General features: G+C 46.0%; 1 protein-coding gene across 6 annotated transcripts in view; it reads right to left on the bottom strand.

Annotated features, from left to right (window-relative positions):
• The window catches only part of GLIS3 (GLIS family zinc finger 3), a 417,907-nt gene that overhangs the window by 78,367 nt on the left and 314,329 nt on the right, over positions 1–25,211 (bottom strand). For all 6 annotated transcript variants that reach the window (XM_056522352.1, XM_056522361.1, XM_056522346.1 and 3 more), the window contains one exon: positions 22,288–22,429. In XM_056522352.1, the coding sequence (XP_056378327.1) occupies positions 22,288–22,429 (142 nt within the window). The remainder of the gene's footprint in view (positions 1–22,287; positions 22,430–25,211) is intronic.

Below are 25,211 nucleotides of genomic sequence, written 5' to 3'. Positions count from 1 at the left end.
GACCCACAACATTTTTACTATGAAGAAGGAAAAATATGGCACTCTCCTCAATTCTTTGGTGCACAGGTAGGTTCCCAAACCGTTTTGACCAATAGAATAAGAAGACTTGGCACTCAAATACGTGAAGTATGAAGAATTTATTTCAAGCAATGATATGTACAGTTACTGACATTTCGGTCTGATACTAGGACCTTCCTCAGAGTTTGATTGCTGCGGAGGTCTGGAGCATAAGAAACGGCTAGCTGCTGGGAGCGCGGTGCAAGGTAGTGCAACCTATGATCGCTGAAGCGTGTCAACATTGTTAGTACACCATAACTGTTACGCCTAGCGCTCCGGGTCCCCGCTCCTCCCCGGAGCGCTCACGGCGCCTTTCTCCCTGCAGCTCCCCGGTCAGCGCTGACCGGGAGCGCTGCCCTGTCATGGCCGTTGGGGATGCGATTCGCACAGCGGGACGCGCCCGCTCGCGAATCGCATCCCAGGTCACTTACCCGTTCCCGTCTCCTGCGGTCATGTGCTGGCGCGCGCGGCTCCGCTCTCTAGGGCGCGCGCGCGCCAGCTCCCTGAGACTTAAAGGGCCAGTGCACCAATGATTGGTGCCTGGCCCAATTAGCTTAATTGGTTCCCATCTGTTTCCTGGCTATATCTAGTCTCCTCCCTTGCACTTCCTTGCCGGATCTTGTTGCCCTAGAGCCTAGTGAAAGCGTTTTTGTGTGTTTATACCCTGTGTACCAGAACTTTGCTATCTCCCCTGACTACGAACCTTGCCGCCTGCCCCCGACCTTCTGCTACGTCCGACTTTGCTTCTGCCTACTCCCTTGTACCTCGCCTATCTTCAGCAGCCAGAGAGGTGAGCCGTTGCTAGTGGATACGACCTGGTCACTACCGCCGCAGCAAGACCATCCCGCTTTGCGGCGGGCTCTGGTGAAAACCTGTAGTGTCTTAGAACCGGTCCACTAGCACGGTCCTCGCTATCCCTCTCTGGCACAGAGGATCCACCTCCTGCCAGCCGGCATCGTGACAGTAGATCCGGCCATGGATCCCGCTGAGGTTCCCCTGCCAGTTGTCTCTGATATCGCCCGACAGATCGCCCATCTAACCCACCAGCTGTCGGAAGTGTCCACCATTGTGCGCCAACATTCGCAACTTCTTCAGCAATCATCTCCTTCGCCAGCTCCTGCACCTCCTCCGCTGCGAGTGGCCACTCCTAGCCTCCACCTGTCCTTGCCGGACAAATTTAATGGGGACTCTAAGTTTTGCCGTGGCTTTCTTTCGCAATGTTCATTGCACCTGGAGATGATGTCGGACCTGTTTCCCACTGAAAGGTCTAAGGTGGCTTTCGTAGTCAGCCTTCTGTCTGGAAAAGCTCTGTCTTGGGCCACACCGCTCTGGGACCGCAATGACCCCGTCACTGCCTCCGTACACTCCTTCTTCTCGGAAATCCGAAGTGTCTTTGAGGAACCTGCCCGAGCCTCTTCTGCTGAGACTGCCCTGTTGAACCTGGTCCAGGGTAATTCTTCCGTTGGCGAGTATGCCGTACAGTTCCGTACCCTTGCTTCAGAATTATCCTGGAATAATGAGGCACTCTGCGCGACCTTCAAAAAAGGCCTATCCAGTCGCATCAAGGATGTGCTGGCCGCACGAGAGATTCCTGCCAATCTGCAAGAACTCATCCATCTAGCTACCCGCATTGACATGCGTTTTTCTGAGCGACACCAAGAGCTCCGCCAGGAAAAAGACTTAGATCTCTGGGCACCTCTCCCACAGTATCCGTTGCAATCTACGCCTGGGCCTCCCGCCGAGGAGGCCATGCAAGTGGATAAGTCTCGCCTGACCCAGGAAGAGAGGAATCGCCGTAAGGAAGAGAATCTTTGTCTGTACTGTGCCAGTACCGAGCATTTCTTGGTGGATTGCCCTATCCGTCCTCCACGCCTGGGAAACGCACGCACGCACCCAGCTCACGTGGGTGTGGCGTCTCTTGGTTCCAAGTCTGCTCCTCCACGTCTCACGGTACCCGTGCGGATTTCTGCTTCAGCCAGCTCTTCTCTCTCAGCCGTGGCCTGCCTGGACTCTGGAGCTTCTGGAAATTTTATTCGAGAGTCCCTAGTGAATAAATTTCGCATTCCGGTGACCCGTCTTGTCAAGCCACTCCACGTTTCCGCGGTCAACGGAGCCAAGTTGGATTGCACCATACGTTTCCGCACGGAGCCCCTTCTTATGAGCATCGGATCTCATCATGAGAGGATTGAACTTTTGGTCCTCCCCAATTGCACCTCGGAAATTCTCCTTGGACTTCCCTGGCTTCAACTTCATTCCCCTACCCTGGATTGGTCCACTGGGGAGATCAGGAGTTGGGGGTCCTCTTGTTCCAAGAACTGTCTAAAACCGGTTCCCAGTACTCCCTGCCGTGACCCTGTGGTTCCTCCTGTTTCCGGTCCCCCTAAGGTCATTAAGGACTCTGCCTGCCACAGGAAATGCCCCTCCCCCCCTCCCAGTCCCGTCAGGCAAGCCTCTGTGCCACCCCATGGCCCCCGTCCTGGTGTCACACTGCCCCGTGCCAGGTCTCGCCCTCTGCCCTCTCTCCCCATTCCTACTCCTGCGGTTCTGCCTGCCGTTGAGGAATCCCTCCTTCCTTTCCCGGTGTCCTCATCCCAGGGGAGGCAGTTACCCGATAAAGAGAAGGGGAGACCTAAGGGGGGGGGTACTGTTACGCCTAGCGCTCCGGGTCCCCGCTCCTCCCCGGAGCGCTCACGGCGCCTTTCTCCCTGCAGCTCCCCGGTCAGCGCTGACCGGGAGCGCTGCCCTGTCATGGCCGTTGGGGATGCGATTCGCACAGCGGGACGCGCCCGCTCGCGAATCGCATCCCAGGTCACTTACCCGTTCCCGTCTCCTGCGGTCATGTGCTGGCGCGCGCGGCTCCGCTCTCTAGGGCGCGCGCGCGCCAGCTCCCTGAGACTTAAAGGGCCAGTGCACCAATGATTGGTGCCTGGCCCAATTAGCTTAATTGGTTCCCATCTGTTTCCTGGCTATATCTAGTCTCCTCCCTTGCACTTCCTTGCCGGATCTTGTTGCCCTAGAGCCTAGTGAAAGCGTTTTTGTGTGTTTATACCCTGTGTACCAGAACTTTGCTATCTCCCCTGACTACGAACCTTGCCGCCTGCCCCCGACCTTCTGCTACGTCCGACTTTGCTTCTGCCTACTCCCTTGTACCTCGCCTATCTTCAGCAGCCAGAGAGGTGAGCCGTTGCTAGTGGATACGACCTGGTCACTACCGCCGCAGCAAGACCATCCCGCTTTGCGGCGGGCTCTGGTGAAAACCTGTAGTGTCTTAGAACCGGTCCACTAGCACGGTCCTCGCTATCCCTCTCTGGCACAGAGGATCCACCTCCTGCCAGCCGGCATCGTGACAATAACGTTAGGATTCCACTGAGGTTTTCCATGCAAAAACACTGATAAAAATACCCATTTTGCCACACTGCGTTTTTTCTGTGAAAAAAAAACGCCACTGCCAGATGTTAGCTGCAAGTCAATAGTAAACTGCAAAATGCCAGATTCACTTGGCATTTTTCAGTTTGGTGTTTTTTTTAATCCTTTGGGCATTTTTTAGCTCTTTTTGGCTCCATGGCAGTTTTTCAAAAACGACCTCTTGTTGAGACTTTAGCTTTTATTTCTGGAAAATCTTGGCGTTTTTCTCCCATAGAGCTCTATAGGAGTAAAAAAAACACAAGAAAAACGCCATGTAGGTTTTAACTTTGGTGTTTTTTCTGGCGATTTTTATTCTTTTTGGACTTTATTTATCCATTAAAAAATAAAAAATAAAAAAGATACAGTAGTGATGGAAAAAATTGTATTTAACGAAATGTATATTTTTTCTAAAGAAGTTTTTATTCATTTCTAAACAGGGATCAATTTATGTGGGTGGGCAGGGAACTAAAAATGTAGCTGACAATAATAAACATTTAGAAAGGGGCCATTTATTGTAAAAATAATATTTGTTATAATTAATTTTGTCAAACTTTTTATTAATAAGGTATTTCAATAATGTGTTGAATAAAGTGTGTGTGTGTGTTTTTTTTTTTTTACTTTTTAACCTTTTTTTTTTTTAAAGAAAAGTAGTAATACATGTACTAATTGAGAGATCGCCCCGGCTGCTCTTCTATGGTCTCCTGCACTGCTGTATATATACACATATTCATATTTCCCCCAGAGAGCTGTGATTGGCCAGATGGTTCCAGCCAATCACAACTCTTTGTGGGAAATATGAATAGGTGTATATATACATCAGTGCAGGGGACCATAGAAGAGCAGCCGGCCGCCCGCCTGCATCTATACATTATACAAGAGGATCATGGCTGTGATCTTTCCTTAACTGCAGGTACTACTGCTTCCAACATGGAGCACACTCTGCTCCATGCTGGGAGCTATAGCACCAGCCTTAATAGACAGATCGAAACTGGTGTCCGAAGTGACAGTTGCTGCGATCTATTAATTCAGGTACTGCAGCTCCCAGCATGGAGCAGAGTGTGCTTCATGTTGGGAGCAGTAGTACCTGCAGTTAAAGAAAGATCACAGTGGGTGTCACTCCTGACCCCCGATGTGATCATCCTACCTATTGCAGAGATGTGGAGCGGCTCTATACAGCGCTCACATCTCTGCACTATACTCCAGCCAGCCAGTGACATACATAGAATTCACCTAACATACATATTTCCCGCTGAGAGCGGGATTTGGCTGCCACCATCCAGCCAATCCCCACTCTGGGCAGAAAATATGAATGAGTGAGGTGAATTTCTATTATCATCACTGGCCGGCCGGAGTACAGAGCAGAGATGCGAGTGCTGTATAGAGCAACTCCACATCTCTGCAATAGATAGGACGATTGCATCGGGTGTCAGAAGCGATCTGTCTATTAGTACAGGTACTACTACTCCCATCATGGAACAGTCTGTCCCATGCTGGGAGTAGTAGTACTACCTAAAAATGTTAAAATTGAGAAAGAAAAGCACACACACACTTTATTAAACACATTATATAAATACATTAATAATAATATATTATTTTTACATTTAAATGGCCCCTTTCTACATTTTTATTATTGGAAACAACACGAGGTATGTGTAGCTCACTCAGGTAAGCTATCCTGAGGTTAACTGGATTGGTCTAAATCCCAAAAAGATCTAATAAAGTGGAAGAGTGTATATAATAAATAATTATATATGACCAGTCCTCAAGGATAGTGAATGAAAAAGGGGGGGGGGGGGATAGACTAGGAAAGGATGATGAGAGGATGATGTGGTAAGATAAATGTCATTATATTAAGGAAATAATAAAATAGCAATAAATAATGGGTAAATAATAGATAAATAATTGATAAATAATATTAAGTAAGACCTGAATCGAGGTTGGCAGTAAAATAGCAATTTATTAAAAAAATAATAACTTACATCTGGGCAGGAAATTAATTGGAAATTAAAATGTTCAAATGTAACTATCTTGCAACCACCTTAGGAGAAGTGTCCATAAATGAAGGGTCCGATAATCAGATGTCACAGTTCAAGGGGTAATATATTGGATAAAGTTCAAGAAAAGCGCAATTCAGGGAGCGATAAATAAATTAATTCAGGGGGACAGAATCTGATAATGTTAGTTCAGTAATAGTTAGATGTTACCTGTGTGCCGTTAATGTAGTTTTTTGCTTACTGGCGGAGTGCAGCTGGCATCCTCGGGGGTGGCAGTCTTGCAGTGAGGGTATCTGTCGGCACTGGCACAGAGTGGCGTCCAGCCCCTGTATGCGTTTGTGGTCCCAGTAAAGGGGAGTAGATGGTCCCGGCAACACAGGCTGGCACGGGGATGCGTCCGGCCGAAGGGGAATATAGTAGGTGATGAGATGATCGCAGTTCTTGGCGTCCTCGTGTGCTGGAGAGAGAGGATCGTGCGCGATCCACAGAGGTCCCAGAAGAGGGGGTCTGCAGCGCTGCCCAGGCCAAAGGTGGGCCAAAATAGTTGTAGAAGGTGGTTGCAATGGGTAATAAGTGAGTAGATAAGGCTATATGCGTTTCAAGACGACTGTCTTATTCCTCAGTAGCCATAAGTAATAGATGTGGATATCTTTATCTAAGGGCCCTATTATTTATCAATTATTTATCTATTATTTACCCATTATTTATTGCTATTTTATTATTTCCTTAATATTATTACATTTATCTTACCATATCGTCCTCTCATCATCCTTTCCTAGTCTATTCCCCCCCCCCTTTTTCATTCACTATCCTTGAGCACTGGTCATATATACCGTAATTATTTATTATATACACTCTCCCATTTTTATTATTGTCGGCTAAATTTTTAGTTCCTTGCCCGCACACATAAATTGATCCCTGTTTAAAAATGTATTTAAAAAATGTGTTATAAAAAATTTCGGTAAATACAATTTTTTTCCATCCTTGCTTTATTTATTGATTTATTTTTGGTACCCAACACATTTAAAAAAAAAAAATGCCAAAAGGGGACAAAAATGCAATTTCCACTCAAAGGCAAAAAGGCCAGAAAAAATGCCAAAACGCAGGGAAAATCAGTGGCAGTTTTCCTGGCAGTTTTTCTGGCATTTTTAAAGGGGTACTCCGCTGCCCTGTGTCGGAAGCTCCGTTCCCCAGCGTCCGGAAGTTTATTGTTCCGGACGCTGTGTGCGGGCTTCCGTGTTCAGGGCTTTCCCTCGTGGCGTTACGCTCGTCCCCTTCGTGACTTCACGCCCGCCCCCTCAACGAAAGTCTATGGGAAGGGGGCGTGGCGGCCATTGCGCCCACTTCGCATAGACTTTCGCTGAGGAGGTTGGCGTGACGTCACAAGGTGCAGCCCTGAACACGGAAACCCGCACACAGCGTCCGGAACAATACATTTCTGGATGCTGGGGAGCGGAGCTTCTGACACCGGGCAGCGGAGTGCCACTTTAAGCCTAAAAAACTAGACTAAAACCTCAGTGGAATCCTAGCCTGACTCAAGAAAATGAAGTAGATTTCCAGGCAGAAGCCACATTGATACGACTTATGTGATGGTCATAATAAACTATGCCAAATGACTAGTTGTGCTACATCTGACAAACCTGGCTCTGCTCCATCTCCAGCTCCAGCTAGATTATTTCATGATGTATTTGGTGAATAATTTCCCTACAGTATAAAACTCTGCAGACATTCAGTAAACAATCTGCTGTTAGTTCAAGCTGATAAACTATCATATCAAACAGTTAACACCAATCTAACACAACAGAATTGGACCTGACAGTGTGCGCTGCACAAATTGCAGATTATATTTCTAACAATTTATTTCTTCGGTTTCTTTGTTCAAAACGCAAATAAAATATAGCTGTCACCTTGCCAACAAAAACTCCTAACTCATATGCTATTTTTAACAACGTTTTATGCATTTGCCTAGTACTTTTTATTAACTGTTCCTTAAAGGGGTACTCCCCTGGAAAACATTTCTTTAAAATCATCTGGTGCCAGAAAGTTAAAAAGATTTGTAAATTACTTCATTAAAAATCTTAATCCTTTCAGTACTTATCAGCTGTTGTATGCTCCACAGGAAGTTCTGTTTCTTTTTGAATTTGCCTTCTGTCTGACCACAGTGCTATCTGCTGACACTTCTGTCCAGAGTAGGAGAAAATCCACATAGCAAACCTATCCTGGTACGGACAGATCCTAAAATGGACAGATGTGTCAGCAGAAAGCACTGTGGTCAGACAGAAAGGAGATTCAAAAAGAAAAGAACTTCCTGTGGAACATACAACAGCTGATAAGTACAGGAAGGATTAAGATTTTTTTTAATAGAAGTAATTACAAATCTGTTTATTTTTCTGGCACCAGTTGATTTAAAAAAAATTTATGTCTCCCAAGTAAGTACCGCTTTAAGTCATGGCTATGAAAATGTCTACTAATCTCTCAGCAAGGGACTGGGGTGGGGTATTCCAGGTGTTATGAGCGCTCCAGCGGTCCGGTGTCTTGGCCGCAGGTGCTCCCCGGCTGTTATGGGCGCTCCTGCGATCTGGTGTGCCTCTGCCCCCCTCTGGTGCTGCAGTCCACTCCCCGGATCACGGGCACTCCTGTGTCCCCTGCCCCTACTCACATCTCCATGCTCCTATGCATTCTTATTGCCGCGGGCGGGCGCTGGCTCTCTTAGATTTAAAGGTAATTGGTAATTGCAGAGCGCGGATCCTATAAAGGGGGCTTACTTCCTCTTGACCCCTGCCGGATCTTTGTGTCTCCTTGGGCCTTAGAGAAAGTGTTTTCTGTGTGTTCTGATTATCCGTGTGCCGTACCTTCCTGCTAAGTTCCTGACTTTGCTCCTGTGTCGCCAGCCCTGACCTTTTGCCTGACCTGACTACGAGCTTGCTTTATCCTTACTGTACCACGCTACACCTTGGCAGCCTTTGTGGATGAGTTGCATCAGGGGTAGCGACCTGGGTGCTGCTTGCCACAGCAAGTCCATCCCGTTTTGCGGCGGGCTCTGGTGAAAACCAGCGTCTCCTTAGACTCCTCTCCCTGGTACGGCCCACGTCATCTTCCACACAGGTCCAGCGGATCCACTTCTCCACCACCAGCCGTTACACCAGGTTTTGTTTTCATTTGACTATGCTACAAAGGCTGTAAAGTTAGTGTAGTTCATCATATAGTGTCTGTACCGTATGGATGGTCTCGCAATTCTTGTGATCTTTGCCCGATGATTTTTAACAGTATACAAAATTACATTTGTCTCAAATTTTCCCAGGTTGCAGTGCGGCCCGAGATATTACATCACTAGTCAAGGGATGATAGGGAGCCTGTCCTTATTTCAATTGATGGAGTGATCGCTGGGTAGGAGGGAGATGATTCTGCAAGGAATTGTAGTTTTTGCAGCAGCATGAGACATCCTGGTTAGAAAGAACTGGTCTACTGTCACGATTCGGCTTCCAGGTAGTGGATCCTCTGTGTCAGCGAGGGATTGGCGTGGACCGTGCTAGTGGACCGGTTCTAAGAGGCTACTGGTTTTCACCAGAGCCCGCCGCAAAGCGGGATGGTCTTGCTGCGGCAGTAGCAACCAGGTCGTATCCACTAGCAACGGCTCTACCTCGCTGACTGCTGAGAAGGCGTGGGACAGAAGGACTAGGCAGAGGCAAGGTCAGACGTAGCAGAAGGTCGGGGGCAGGCGGCAAGGTTCGTAGTCAGGATGGGTAGCAGAAGTTCAGGTACACAGGCTTTGGACACACTAAACGCTTTCACTGGCACAAGGCAACAAGATCCGGCAAGGGAGTGCATGGGAGGAGGTCAGATAAAGGCAGGGAGCAGATGGAAGCCAATTAAGCTAATTGGGCCAGGCACCAATCATTGGTGCACTGGCCCTTTAAGTCTCAGAGAGCTGGCGCGCGCGCGCCCTAGAGAGCGGAGCCGCGCGCGCCAGCACATGACAGCAGGGGACCGGGACGGGTAAGTGACCTGGGATGCGATTCGCGAGCGGGCGCGTCCCGCTGTGCGAATCGCATCCCCAACGGCCATGACAGTGCAGCGCTCCCGGTCAGCGGGACTGACCGGGGCGCTGCAGGGAGAAAGACGCCGTGAGCGCTCCGGGGAGGTGCGGGGACCCGGAGCGCTAGGCGTAACAGTACCCCCCCCCTTAGGTCTCCCCTTCTCTTTGTCCGGTAACTGCCTCCCCTGGGATGAGGACACCGGGAAAGAATGGAGGGTTTCCTCAACGGCAGGCAGTACAGCAGGAGTGGGGATGGGGAGGGAGGGCAGAGGGCGAGGCCTGGCACGGGGCAGTGTGACACCAGGACGGGGGCCATGGGGAGGCACAGAGGCTTGCCTGACGGGACTGGGAGGGGGGGGAGAGGCACTTCCTGTGGCAGGCAGAGTCCCAGTTCCTGATCTCCCCGGTGGTCCAATCAATGGTGGGGGAATGAAGCCGGAGCCAAGGCAGACCGAGGAGGACCTCAGAGGTACAGTTGGGGAGAATGAAGAACTCAATCCTCTCAAGGTGGGGTCCAATAGACATGAGGAGGGGCTCTGTGCGGTAACGCACGGTGCAGTCCAATCTGGCTCCGTTGACCGCGGAAATGTAGAGCGGCTTGACGAGACGGGTCACCGGGATGCTGAATTTATTAACAAACGACTCCAAAATAAAATTTCCAGAGGCACCGGAGTCCAAGCAGGCCACGGCTGAGAGGGAGGAGTTGGCTGAAGAAGAAATCCGCACGGGTACCGTGAGACGTGGAGGAGCAGACTTGGAACCAAGAGACGCCACACCCACGTGAGCTGGGTGCGTGCGTGCGTTTCCCAGGCGTGGAGGACGGATAGGGCAATCCACCAAGAAATGCTCGGTACTGGCACAGTAAAGACAGAGATTTTCTTCTCTACGGCGATTCCTCTCTTCCTGGGTCAGGCGAGACCGATCCACTTGCATGGCCTCCTCGGCGGGAGGCCCAGGCGAAGACTGCAAAGGATGCTGTGGGAGAGGTGCCCAGAGATCTAAGTCTTTTTCCTGGCGGAGCTCTTGGTGTCGCTCAGAAAAACGCATGTCAATGCGGGTAGCCAAATGGATGAGTTCTTGGAGGTTGGCAGGAATCTCTCGTGCGGCCAGCACATCCTTGATGCGACTGGATAGGCCTTTTTTAAAGGTCGCGCAGAGAGCCTCATTATTCCAGGATAGTTCAGAAGCAAAAGTACGGAATTGTATGGCGTACTCGCCAACGGAAGAATTACCCTGGACCAGGTTCAACAGGGCAGTCTCGGCAGAAGAAGCTCGGGCTGGCTCCTCGAAGACACTCCGGAGTTCAGCGAAGAAGGCCTGGACTGTGGCTGTGGCAGGATCATTGCGGTCCCAGAGCGGTGTGGCCCAAGACAAGGCCTTTCCTGAAAGAAGGCTTACTACGAAAGCCACCTTAGACCGTTCTGAAGGAAACAAGTCCGACAACATCTCCATATGCAGGGAACACTGAGACAAAAATCCACGGCAGAGTTTAGAGTCCCCATCAAATTTGTCCGGCAGGGACAAGCGGAGGTTAGGAGCGGCCACTCGCTGCGGAGGAGGTGCAGGGGCTGGCGGAGGAGATGGTTGCTGCTGTAGCAGAGGCAGAAGTTGCTGTAACATGGCGGTCAACTGCGACAGCTGCTGTCCTTGTTGGGCAATCTGCTGCGATTGCTGAGCGACCACCGTGGGAAGATCAGCGAGACTTGGCAGCGGCACCTCAGCGGGATCCATGGCCGGATCTACTGTCACGATTCGGCTTCCAGGTAGTGGATCCTCTGTGTCAGCGAGGGATTGGCGTGGACCGTGCTAGTGGACCGGTTCTAAGAGGCTACTGGTTTTCACCAGAGCCCGCCGCAAAGCGGGATGGTCTTGCTGCGGCAGTAGCAACCAGGTCGTATCCACTAGCAACGGCTCTACCTCGCTGACTGCTGAGAAGGCGTGGGACAGAAGGACTAGGCAGAGGCAAGGTCAGACGTAGCAGAAGGTCGGGGGCAGGCGGCAAGGTTCGTAGTCAGGATGGGTAGCAGAAGTTCAGGTACACAGGCTTTGGACACACTAAACGCTTTCACTGGCACAAGGCAACAAGATCCGGCAAGGGAGTGCATGGGAGGAGGTCAGATAAAGGCAGGGAGCAGATGGAAGCCAATTAAGCTAATTGGGCCAGGCACCAATCATTGGTGCACTGGCCCTTTAAGTCTCAGAGAGCTGGCGCGCGCGCGCCCTAGAGAGCGGAGCCGCGCGCGCCAGCACATGACAGCAGGGGACCGGGACGGGTAAGTGACCTGGGATGCGATTCGCGAGCGGGCGCGTCCCGCTGTGCGAATCGCATCCCCAACGGCCATGACAGTGCAGCGCTCCCGGTCAGCGGGACTGACCGGGGCGCTGCAGGGAGAAAGACGCCGTGAGCGCTCCGGGGAGGAGCGGGGACCCGGAGCGCTAGGCGTAACATCTACTATTTACAGAAAAGCATGGAAGGCAGCTCACCTGTGCTTCAATGGGAGGGGTGGCTGATGTGTGGAAGTGAAAAAAATGACCTCACATTTACAAACAAGGAATCATGGGACTTGTAGATTGAGGCAGGAAAATCCCACAGGAAAGAGCCATTTCACAAAAAGATAGCAGCGACATTTTGCTCCAAGACAAGCATGGATCCTTCCTAAGCATGTTCACTACTGTCTGGCAGGTAAGTACTAAAAGAATGGCGAATGCTGCACTTTATAATGAACTCACAGCTGTGCTGAAGTAAAGCATCTTGAGATTGTCTTTATTGGTTGGTTTACAATTCCATCAATAAAGTTATTCTGTAATGCAGCCTACATTTCCCATGAATCCTCTGGGCTTGGGTGTAGTGTTTGATTACTGCACCTGGTCATCTAATTAAGCTGCTAGTGCTGGGATTTACATGAGACTTATAAGTGGGTTTAAGTCAGTTCACATTTTGTGCAGTTTTGATGTGTTTTCTTATTTTGAGAACCATTAACCAAAAGTGATTTGACCTATAATCACAACTGAGGTGACTTGTAAAGATTTGAATTATTACAGCAATATTCACATTTTTACTACTTTTTGGCTGTTTTTGCAGCACTTTTCCAAAATCATGGTAAAAACGACATGTTTTTACTGTTTTTTTTGCACAACTGCAGTAAAATGTGTATAGCCTCAGGAGATATGTATAACTACTATATCCAGATCCCATAAAAATAGCAGCAGCCTGCAGATCTGGGTGGGGAGGGGTCTGGGAACTAGCAATAAGGGATCTGGTAGGTGATGATGTAATCCTGTCATTCACAGGAAGTCAGCTGACCCAGGACTGACATCCTCTGATGCCCATTAAGCTAAGTAAGTTTGAGTCAGATTTGTGGTCACATGACCATGTTAGAACAATAAAATACATGGAGTCAGCTTTGCTGAAGTAAAACAAATGGCACTAAATGACTACTGATAGTAAATGTGTATGATATGGCCAGAAAACAAACAAACAAAAGTGGTTCTTTAAAGGGCCTTAAAATATGATTAAAGGGAGAATTTTCTGGCTTGGCATATAATACCCAATCATTTTTATGGTTCTTTAAAGGGGTACTCCGGTGGAAAACTTTTTTTTGTAAATCAACTGGTGCCAGAAAATTAAACAGATTTGTAAATTACTTCTATTTAAAAATCTTAATCCTTACAGTACTTTTTAAGGGCTGTATACAATAGAGGAAATGCTTATCTTTTTTATTTCTCTGATGTCATGACCACAGTGCTCTCTGCTGACCTCTGCTGTCCATTTTAGGAACTGTCCAGAGCAGCATATGTTTGCTATGAGAATTTTCTCCTGCTCTGGACAGTTCCTAAAATGGACAGCAGAGGTCAGCAGAGAGCACTGTGGTCATGACATCAGAGAAATCTAAAAAGATTTCCTCTGTAGTATATAGCCCCTAAAAAGTACTGGAAGGATTAAGACTTTTTTATTAGAAGTCATTTACAAATCTGTTTAACTTTCTGGCACCAGTTTATTTAAAAAAAAAAAGTTTTCCACGGGAGTACCCCTTTAAGGATCGAACATTGATTTGAAAGGAAGATACCTCCAGGATGCAGTGTCGAGCAAGTTACTTTACATCTGAAGAGTAGCTATTATGTATAAAATGTCTCAAAAGTAGCAAAGCAACCCTTATGCAGGGGCATAGCTAGTGGAGAAATAACTGGGGCATGTTCCCTGGGTGCCGAGTGCCAACAAGACATTTTCCCTTTGCCAGAGCATTTAGATACAGAACCAGAGCAGCAAATGGGACTTTGTACCGGGTGAAAGAAAATAAAGTCTATTTCATAACGATAGACAATGCAAAATGTTCTGCGCCTCAGCTGGTTAAGTCCGATCACTTCTTCATATTTCAGTTTGAAACGGTGACTGTTTTGTTCATTGACCCTTTGGACGAAAATCACATAAATGAAGATTTTCCTATGTTGTAATAACTGTAAAATGTATATCCCTCCCATTTGATGCCTAATTGATGAAAAGCTTTACCCACTCATAAACTGTTATTACCAGCTTGTTCATTGCTTAACTTGCTCCGTTGCTCGCTTTTATGGCTTTTAATGCATGTATGAATTCCAGATCACTCTCAAGCACAGATTTTCTTCTGTTAGGTGATTTATAGTTTTCCTGCAGGGTAAAATTTCTTAATAAATGAAACCTTTGTCCAGGTTTGTGTCTCTCATTACAAAACAAATACAGAGCACATGGCCCCTGCTGAACGTAAACTGTCCGCAGAAAATGGTTAAGCGACTGCCCAAAAGCTGCAGAAGAGACTTCTGCTTTTTTGGGCTACATGTGGCCCCCAGCTTCACTGTTCATCCACTTCCACTACAATGTACACGATTCCAATTTTGAAACACATGGATACAATTGGTAAAACCTGTTTTGTAGGAACAAAGGCTGTCAAATGTTGTTTTCCCTGCAAAAAACTGGAATCTATCATTTTTCTTTTACAGATAACATTCTTATCAACCAGTAGTGTAGCATATAAGTAGCGTACACGTTCAGCATGCTTAACTTTTCTATGTATTTCTTAGAAATAATGTAGATTGAAGATACAATGTTGGACTCATGGATTGATGAAGCAGCTTCTAATGGATGTGCTTATGAAGAAAGCTGTGGTTCTAAAACCTACATTTTGTTTCTTTGTATTAGAAGAATACTGTATGTGAGCACCAGTACTGCCATTATCAGTTCTTTAGAAATTTGTATACCCACTTAAAAAAAATAAAAGAATATTCTGGAGTATATGATCTTGAAGAATAAACAAAATATTGTAAAAGTTTTAGGGCCTAGCTATTTGAGAGGAAGAGAGCCTAGGCTATATATTTGCAAAACCTGTGCAAAGGAAAAATTGCCCAGTTGCCCATAGCAACCAATCAGATCGCTTCTTCCATCTTTCAGAGGCCTTGATAAAAATGAAAGAAGCAATTTGATTGGTTCCTCTGGACAGGTTTTGATAAATCTTCGCCTAAGAGCCTACTATGTATGCCTCCTCCAGAGGGCCCATGCTGTGAATGGAAAATTAAGGCTTCCCCCTCATCTCTAACTAACTATAAGGCTCTAGGTCTCTGCCCCTTGTATAAATACCAATGTCAGTACTACTGTGCGTACAGAGTGCTGCCTCCTACATATTTTCTCCCTCTTTTCCCTCCATTTTATCATCATCATTATTATCATGTCATTGTCATGAGTAGTTAAGTGCTTAGTGTAACCCTTTCCTTGCTGTGAATTAGCTGCTGCTGTTTCTTTCATTTCTGCTGACATTGCCCCTTGCAAACCCAACACATCAGTAACTCCTCCTTCCCTACATGGCATCTAAAGGAGAGTACTATATAAGGCAGCAGCCAAGCACATAAATAGTTGTGCCCCATGGAGGGGCTCAATAATAGCAGTGATAGCACTAAAATGACCTTATCCCTACTTTGAATGGTTAATGTGACAACACCATGCAGGTTTTATAAACCTTTTCAAACTATAGGTACACTTTAAGGAACTCTTCAATTGGATTGTCTATTTTAGATGATGGCCCCTCTGATGATAAAATGATCAGGGCCGGATAATCATTGGCACACTTGGAGTGCCAGCTCCGTGCCCCGTGCCCGCAGGGGGCCCCCGTCACATTCGGGACATCCCTTTGTCCCGAAAAATCTTTTCAGGACACAAGGATGTCCCTGTTACCTCACTGCGGCCCTGTGTTAACTTTAAAAACGCAGGGGCCGTGGGGATCTAGCGCACGCAGGGACGTCACTGACGTCCCGTGCGTGCGCCCATAGAAGAGAAGAGTGGAGCAGAGAGGAGAACGCGCGCATGGTAAGTCACCAGCGGCATGTCATCTTCAGTGTTACGACCACGGCTCCTTTCCGGTCCCGGGACCTACTGCTATGGCCCATGGGCGATAGCAGTAGATCGTGACCCCGGACTGGAGGAGCGGTGGTCGAAATACTGAAGTGGGGCAGTAAACAGGCATACAGCCTCCAGCCATACACTGTATATGGCTGAAGGCTGTATGTCTGTGGGGGAACTGTACTGCACCTAATGTGGGGAACTATACTGCACCTCATGGGGGGAACTATACTGCACCTAATGGGGGGAACTGTACTGCACCTAATGTGGGGAACTATACTGCACCTAATGTGGGGGGAACTATACTGCACCTAATGTGGGGGGAACTATACTGCACCAAATGTGGGGAACTATACTGTACCTAATGTGGGCGGAACTGTACTGCACCTAATGTGGGGGAACTATACTGCACCTAATGTGGGGAACTATACTGCACCTAATGTTGGGAACTATACTGCACCTAATGTGGGGTAACTGCACTGCACCTAATGTGGGGTAACTGTACTGCACACTTAATGTGGGGGAACTGTACTGCACCCCTAATGTGGGGGAACTGTACTGCACCCCTAATGTGGGGGGAACTGTACTGCACCCCTAATGTGGGGGAACTGTATTGCAACCCTAATGTGGGGGAACTGTACTGCAACCCTAATGTGGGGCAACTGTACTGCACCTAATGTGGGGGAACTATACAGCACCTAATGTGGGGGAACTGTCGGGGGGGGGGGGGGCATCATAATGAAGTGCTCCGTCATCCAGGCAGCCTGTAATTTGTGGAGGCACCAGGCAGTACGTTTACAATTTCCCTGCAGACCCACAGGGGGAATGGAGTATAACACAGGTCGCATTCAAATCTGTGAGCTATCTGTAGATCGTCTAAATCTGAGTGATAGGCATTATTATTATTATTATTATTATTATTATTATTAAGACGGACTCTGTAAAACTCTGTCCATGTCAGGATCTGACCCTGTATACCTCTGTCTGAAAAGTTGGCTGGAGTGAATTGTGCCAAATGTATTATAAGGTGCAATATAATAAATAAATAAATAAATAAATGTAATACAATAGGTACATATTGGAACCTGTGCCGTTTCGGACTTTGGGTGCAAACTAGAGCCCTGGGCCTGCGCGGGACTGTCTTCTTGATCCTGTTCCCGCTGGATTTCTGACCATTACTGCCCGCTCCCACATGATGTGTGTTCCACCCCTGCAACATGTGTGTCTAATCCTGCCTGGTTCCACAAACATTTTGTCACAGTTTTCAGAGAAAGCACTCCCCTCAGTGCCAATTTATTACCCCCCTCCCCACCCCATGCCATTTTATCACATCTTTCCACCATTTTCTCGTCCACCCCCTAATCTTAATCCTTCCAGTACTTATCAGCTGCTGTATGCTCCAGAGGAAGTTATTTCTTCTTGAATTTCCTTTCTGCTTGACCACAGTGCTCTCTGCTGACACCTCTGTCCATGTCAGGATCTGACCCTGTATACCTCTGTCTGAAAAGTTAGCTGGAGTGAATTGTGCCAAATGTATTAAAAGGCCATATAATAAATAAATACATAAATAAATGTAATACAATAGGTACATATTGTCAGGATCTGTACAGAGCCGGAGAGGTTTGCTATGGGGATTTGCTCCTACTCTGGACAGTTCCTGACATGGACAGAGGTGTCAGCAGAGAGCACTGTGGTCAGACAGGAGAAAAAAAAAAGGAACTTCCTCTGAAGCATACAGCAGCTGATAAGTACTCATAAGATTTTTAAACAGAAGTAATTTACAACTCTGTTTAACTTAAAATAAAATAGTTTTCCACCACTCTAAAAACCGCCTGCTCTTCCAAGTTTTATATCGGGTCCTGTGGGGCACTTTGTAAAACTGATGCATGCTGAGAAAAGTTGTGAAACTCTTTGTTCAATTATGATATGTGAATATATATATTTTCTCTGCCAATTATGATATGTGTAATGATTTAGGACTTTTTAAAGCCAAAACACCTGGAAAGGTATTTGCACATTGGGCCTCATTTACTAAGCTGAAACCGACCAGTTTTTGTCTAATTTTTTTGGCACAGAGTGTATGCGACATGTCTGCACCAGTCTGCGCCAGTGTGTGACAGTGTGTGACAGTGTGCGCCTGGAAAATCCAACAAACCCGACATTGCACTGTGAAAAGCCGAAAAGGGGGCGTGACAGGCCCAAAAATGGGCGTGGTTTCACAACCCGACCAATTTACTATTGAATTCACAGAAAATCCTGTGGATAAATGGCTGGAAATTTCCACCTAGAAAAAGCTGGTCAGAAAATGTTCCCACTAGTAAAAACCTGAAACATTTCCCACTAGTAAAAACCCGAAACTCTTAGTAAATGAGGCCCAATATCTCTAAAGTTTGGAACTGCTCTCCAATGCAGCTTCCAGAGTTGTGAGTACGGGACACTTCTCTTTTAACTCAGAATTTGGTAGTCATGGATTTTTAATCCAGATAACCACTTTGAGTGATCTATATTTTATTACAGTAATATTAACCACAAGCCGTCAGTTTATGCATTACAATGAGGCAGCTAGAGAGGATTTCCCATCAAAACCTAAAATAGCCCATATATTAGTAAATCAAATGTAAGGGCAATATCTAAAGCAGTGTTTCCCAAACTGGGTGCCTCCAGCTGTTGCAAAACTACAACTCCCAGCATGCCTGGACAGCCAAAGGCACCCTGGTTGGGAAACACTGTTCTTAAGTTTACTTACTATTTTGCCTAAAGAGATTCTGTTTGCGGCCATCTTTGCAAAAGGTAGTGTGGCCATCTTGGTTGTAACAGCATGATTTCAAAAAAGAGAAATTGGATGTAATTCCAAATCCTTTCTAAGAGTATATTCACACATGCAGATTTTATGCTGGGATTCCATGCTGCAGATTTTATCATTGATTTACCAGCATAAAATATGCAGCCTGAAATCCAGAGTGAATAGCGTACGTGTGAACATACCCTAAGAGCAGTTTTATAGCAGTTTTGTGTCTGCATCAGAGCGAATTCGCATGTGCGTATTTTGCGGCAGATCTGCAGCAGATTTGCTGCTGCAGATTTTCCTGCCCATTGACTTCAATGGGCAGCAAGATCTGTTAAAGCAAATCTGCAGCAGATCTGCAGCAGAAAATACGCAGGGCATGTTCACATGTACAGAATCCTGAGCAGATTTGATGCACAGGATTTGTAACTGCAGATTAGAAGCTGTGCTCAGTCATTTAGTTTATATTGAAATCTGCAGCAGAAAATCCTGCATATCATATCCTGCACATCAAATATGTGCAGGATCCTGTACGTGTGAACACACCCTAAGAGTCAGTTCACACGTGCGTAATTTTACTACAGATCTGCTGCGGATTTGCTGCTGCAGATTTTGCTGCCCGTTGACTTCAATGGGCAGCAAAATCTGCTGAAGCAACTCTGCAGCAGAAAATACGCACGAGTGAATAAGCACAGAAAAAAATGCATTTTCCTGTGTTCCTGCAGTTTTTCTTGGGTTTGGGGTGGAAACTGCATCGTTTGACAGTTTTTCTTGTCCTGCGCCCTCCCCTTTTTTAACTAAGACAAAAAGCGCCATAAAAAGCCACCGCAAAACCAACATTTTTGTTTAAATGGCATTTTTGCAGACTTCTGTGGGAAAAAACAACATTCTGCCATTTAGAAAATTGCCCAATGAGCCCGTCGAATGGGTATGGCTTTTTATAAATACCTATTGACTTTTGTGATATTTTTATTTATTTATGTATTGGCGTTTTTGAAAAAAAAAAAAAGAAGACAAGTGGAAACACAGCCTTGATGTCTGAACTGACAGCTATTAGTTTGCGTCATCGAAAACAACTTAGGCTGGGATTTGCTTCTGGAATACTGTACAAACACAAAATTTACGCATGTAATATGTTGTAATGAGAAAACGCTCTAATTTTCTGCTTTTGGACCATTCATACATTGTAACTACAAATTCTCAGAATTAGTGACTTTGCTAAGATGATATTTCCCACGTAACCCCTAACAATGCTGACCTAAGCACATACCTTGTCTGTTTTATTCCTTACTCTGCAAAATATGCACCTGAAATCTTCTGCCGAGTAAATGGTGTTACGTGCAACCGTAATTCTCAACATCAACAATGAGCAAAATATGACAGAAGACGTGCATATTGCAGTACAGTGATTTACTTTACTTGTAAAACTGGTACTGCAAGAGTGACGAAAAAGAAATTCTAACACGTAGCTGTGGTGTCCCAGCACCAAAGGCTGTCCTGTGGCTTCTGACTGCTTCGGGCAGACCTGTGGCATGGGTGTTGGACCCACTGTAAGACTTGTTGCTGTGTTAATTATGTCCCAGCACCTTGCTAAGAGTTAAAGGGGTTATCCAAGAAAAAACTTTTTTCTATATATCAACTGGCTCCAGAAAGTTAAACAGATTTGTAAATTACTTCTATTAAAAAATCTTAATCCTTTCAGTACTTATGAGCTTCTGAAGTTAAGGTTGTTCTTCTCTGCCTAAGTGATCACTGATGACACGTGTCTCGGGAAACGCCCAGTTTAGAAGCAAATCCCCATTGCAAACCTCTTCTAAACTGGGCGTTTCCCGAGACACGTGTCATCAGAGATTACTTAGACAGAAAAGAACAACCTTAAATTCAGAAGCTCATAAGTACTGAAAGGATTAAGATTTTTTAATAGAAGTAATTTACAAATCTGTTTAACTTTCTGAAGCCTGTTGATATATAAAAAAAACTTTTTTCCTGGAATACCCCTTTAATATATTTTTAGATTTATTCTGTTATGTTATTTTTATATGTGTTATTAAAATCTGTTATTGTACATTTAAGAGAGGAGCAGTGCACCCCATGTGACCCTGCCTGCCAATGGGAACCCCTAAATTCTTGTCCATACAGTGTAGTGGGGGAGGAGTTACCACAATCGAGCCCTAGTGCTAAGTCTGAGCACAAGTGTGGTGAATGTGTGAGGTGTGTGGAGAAGCTTAATGGGAAGGCCCAGAGCAAATCTTATTTTGGTCATTCTGCAAGGATCAGGTTCATGCCCTGGCGGAGGAAGCTACAAGGTCTCGACAGAACCCTAGCTACCAGGATCAATCTCTCAAGTCAGTATCAATTTATTGGGTGAAATCACCACAAGTCCCAGCAAGGCAACAGGGCTTCCCAAGGGGTTATGCTGCATCCTCTCAATCTGAACCATACTGTCAGTGTAATACCATGAACCTTATCCATAACCTGACGTCGGTGTGTTCCTTTACTCCCCATGTCTGGCCCAGGAGAAGCTATCTCCAACCTCAGACCGTGTATAGGCTAACAGTGCCCTGGCGTCACAAAGTGATAAGGTATTTTCCTAGCACCCCTGTGGCTACCACATAGCTATGTAGTTTAGAAAACAAGTCTCACATACAGTCAGGGAGAAAATTCTGACCAGGATACCCTGACAATAAATGTTCTAATGTAGAGGTAGAAGACTAATATGGTGCCAACATTTAAGGGTAGGGTCATATGGAGCGCATCCGCAGTGCATTTCACGCTACAGATCCACCGATGGCAGTCACAAAAGCGAGCTCTGTGCTGCGGCAGGATAGCTCCGAGTGTCTGCTCGTAGCGGCGGATTTCCTGCTGTAGATATAGTGACCACTCGTAGGAGATGCACAATGGGAAATCCGCCGCTATGAGCAGACACAAAGAGCTACCCGTCCGCAGCAGGGAGCTCATTCTTGTGACTGCTGTTGGCGCATCCGCAGCGTACAATATGTTGCGGATACGCTGCGTGTGACCCTACCTTAAAGGGATAGATAAACATAGCTGACTTATTCCAAAAACAGCACCACATATGTCCTCTTGTTGTGTGTAGTATTGCAGCTCAATTCCATTGAAGTGAATGGTGCCAAGCTCTAATACCACAAACAACCTTAGGACAGGTGTGGTGCTGTTTTTGGAAGAAATTAGCTTATCCCTGGATAACCCATTTAAGGCAGGGCAGCAATGGCATGAGTATATCAAATCCTATTTCTGTTGATTAAATAGCACTCCTGTACTGTTTTTTTTTATCACAAGTGGGGCTATATTGGTATTTGGAGTGTGGAAGAACCTGAAGGAAACCCATGCAGACAGATAGGAACATTCAGACTCTTTGCCAGTGTTTCTCAACCAGGGACCTCCAGCTGTTGCAAAACTACAACTCCCAGCATGTTGGGAGTTGTAGTTATGCAACAGCTAGAGGCACCTTGGTCGGGAAACACTGCTCTACATAGATGTTTTTCTAGGTCAGACAGGAATGCAGGACCTCAGTGCAGCAAGGCAATAGTGTAACAGTGCCACCCAAGATAAATAGCAGGCAATGTCCTCGGAAGTCAGTTTTCATACATCAAATAACTATATTAAGTGGATTCTAATCTGGTACCTGGAAATAAATCGTGCACAGGACCGGGAGACCTTCCTAATGTGTTTTCTGCAGGATCCTGTGGTGATGCTGCCGGTTGAAGAGGCTGAATGGTGAGACAATCACTGAGGATTTCTTGGTCGAGCTCCGTTCTTGGTCGCAACTATAGAAGAAGGAAAGAATAGATATCACCTGCTTGTTTGGCCACAATACAACAGCACCTTAGGGAATCCAATGAAGTGACATCCGAGTATTAAAGCTGGGGACCTGGCTGTCAGTGAAGGCTAGCATGAGTCTTGGTAATTAGCAATAATTTCTTTTTCATGGTAAAGATGTTTCTAAGTAGTTCTATGAAATCCATATGTTTTCCTTTTCCACAGCTAAAGATGCCTGCTTCCGATTACCTACTAAGCCTTACGTTTTACTGCTATCAGCTGTAATGGGTATTCATCATGAAATCAGTTGCACGTGTACTCCAGGAACCAAACATGTTGTGAAAGATTTGCGTACTTTCTAAAGTAGCCCTGTATCTCAAGCCTCGCCAGGCTCCTCATATCTGGCTTCAGTTCAAAAATACAGAGCTGGACTTGTGTTATCGATCAGTGACTACATGGTAAACTATGTAAACATACACATACCTAAGAAAGGCATCTCACCATTATGAGAGGAGCAAATGCATATTAGAATGATGCATATAATATGATTTCATTCTGTACTTAAATGGGCTATCCAGCTTACAAAAATGTATCCCCTAGCCTTTTGTGGTGTCCCAGCCCAAAAGGCTGTCCTGTGGGCTACAGATCTTCTTGGCATGCCTGCTGCACCTGTGTTGGGCCCACTGCTATCATGTTTACTTATGGTTATGTACTTTATTATATTTTCTGTATTGTTCATGTACTGTACCTTTAAGGAGGAGATGCAGTAGTAACAAAATGACCCTGTCTGCCCAAAGGGAACCTCCAAATTCTCCTGTTGATAGTGAGCTAAGCTCCTGAGCAGAGCTCCATGTGAGCTGCAGTGTGGAAAAGAGGTGGAAGAAGTGTGAGGTGAATCCAGAGGGATGCCTGAAGAAAGTCTCAATAAAGTCAGTCCCGCCATTCTGCAAGTGTTCCCCCATCCAGGAATTGGTGAGTCACACCCTGGCGGTGTCAGTGAAATTGGACCTCAGTAGAACCCTATTCAGCTAGGGATATTTCTTAATCTACAAGTCTCCAGTCTATATAATCCAAGTGGGTGAAAAGAACCATAAGTCCCAGCAAAGCAACAGGGCTCCCATGGGTTACACTGCCTCCCTTGTACTCTGCTCCGTACTGTGTGTATTGAACCACCTACACCTGCCTCAGTAAAAGACATATCCATATTATCCATAATCCGGCATCGGTGTGTTTCTTGCCCCTGTGCCTGGCCCAGGAGAAGCTGTTTCCACCACGGACCATGTATAGGCTAATGGTGCCCGGGCATCATGAATTGACATGTATACCTTGCACCCCCGTGTCACCACACTTTGGAACAAAAATCTATTCCATGAGACATTTCCTTTTAATTTAGCAAACTCAAATCAGTATCAAATTCAACTCTGATGAATGTGTAAATTGCATCTTTGGCTTTGAATGCTCTGAATCACTTAAAGGCAGGGCTCAAGTTCAGCAATAACACGTGGTTGCTAAGTTCCTGCACTTTTTCCACAGCAGGAACACTCTTCCCATTAGCAGGAGTCCTGAAGGACCAGCCCTTGAGTGGAAATCTTGGGTGATTTCCCACACTTTTTTCCCAAGTCTTGACCCCTGCTTAAAGGGGTAGTCCAGCTTAGAAAAATAAATGTGCCCCCTATGCATAGGATAAGTGACAGATCACGGTGGGTCCGATCACTGGGACCCCCTGCGATCTCCTCACTGGTGCCCCAGCTCTACTCCTCCACAGAGCAGGGGGTCGACACGTGCCCTTCATTGATCTTTATGGGAAAGCCAGATCGCTGTACTCTAACAGCTTCTTCCAGTGGTCAACATAGCTTAACATAGCGTACAAGCAAATATTATCAACTTATTTATCTTATTGGACAAAAATGCTTCTTTCTCCTGTTATTAAATTTTTCCCCTCTCCCTCTCTGTTGTGAGACTGTATTCCACTCTGAAAATCAGCTCAACTTTGCCTTTGTCTGCAAGACTAGCAATACAAATCTATGGAGAAGGGAGCTCTGCCCACCAGCTTTAGGAGAACTGCAAACTTAAGATGAAGCCTGGAGAGCAGAAATCTGCTGAAAAATACCATATGCTAGTTATTTTATGGCCAGAAATAGTGCTGCTACTCATGTACACACAAAGAACAGCTTATCCTGAACAGTCACCTGAAATGAAAGGTATGCTTTATGGACAGAAAAGTGTTCATAGGTTAAAAGGGTATTTCAACTTAAATTAAACGAGAAAGAGGAATAGCGGCGTTCTATAGACGGGGCTCTCAGGAGCTCAGAAATAGCAGTGACGGCACTAAAACTACATTGTCACACTCTGAAGGGTTCAAAATGACAGGTACGATACCGGAAACATTTGTTATATTTCCTCTTTTTTAAAATCTGGTAAACTTACTACATGTTACAATCTGTTTCACATAAGTAAGGCTCCTATTGGATGCAAATGTCAACAGAGCCTTAAAGGGGTATTCCAGGCAAAACCTTTTTTTTATATATATATCAACTGGCTCCGGAAAGTTAAACAGATTTGTAAATTACTTCTATTAAAAAATCTTAATCCTTCCAAAAGTTATTAGCTTCTGAAGTTTTCTGTCTAACTGCTCAATGATGATGTCACGTCCTGGGAGCTGTGCATGATGGGAGAATATCCCCGTAGGAACTGCACAGCTCCCGGGACGTGAGTCATCAGAGAGCAGTTAGACAGAAAACAACAACTCAACTTCAGAAGCTAATAACTATTGGAAGGATTAAGATTTTT

This window comes from Hyla sarda, chromosome 1, assembly GCF_029499605.1.
Source record: "Hyla sarda isolate aHylSar1 chromosome 1, aHylSar1.hap1, whole genome shotgun sequence".
NCBI classification, from domain to species: domain Eukaryota; kingdom Metazoa; phylum Chordata; class Amphibia; order Anura; family Hylidae; genus Hyla; species Hyla sarda.
This window is presented reverse-complemented; position numbering and strand designations above follow the sequence as displayed.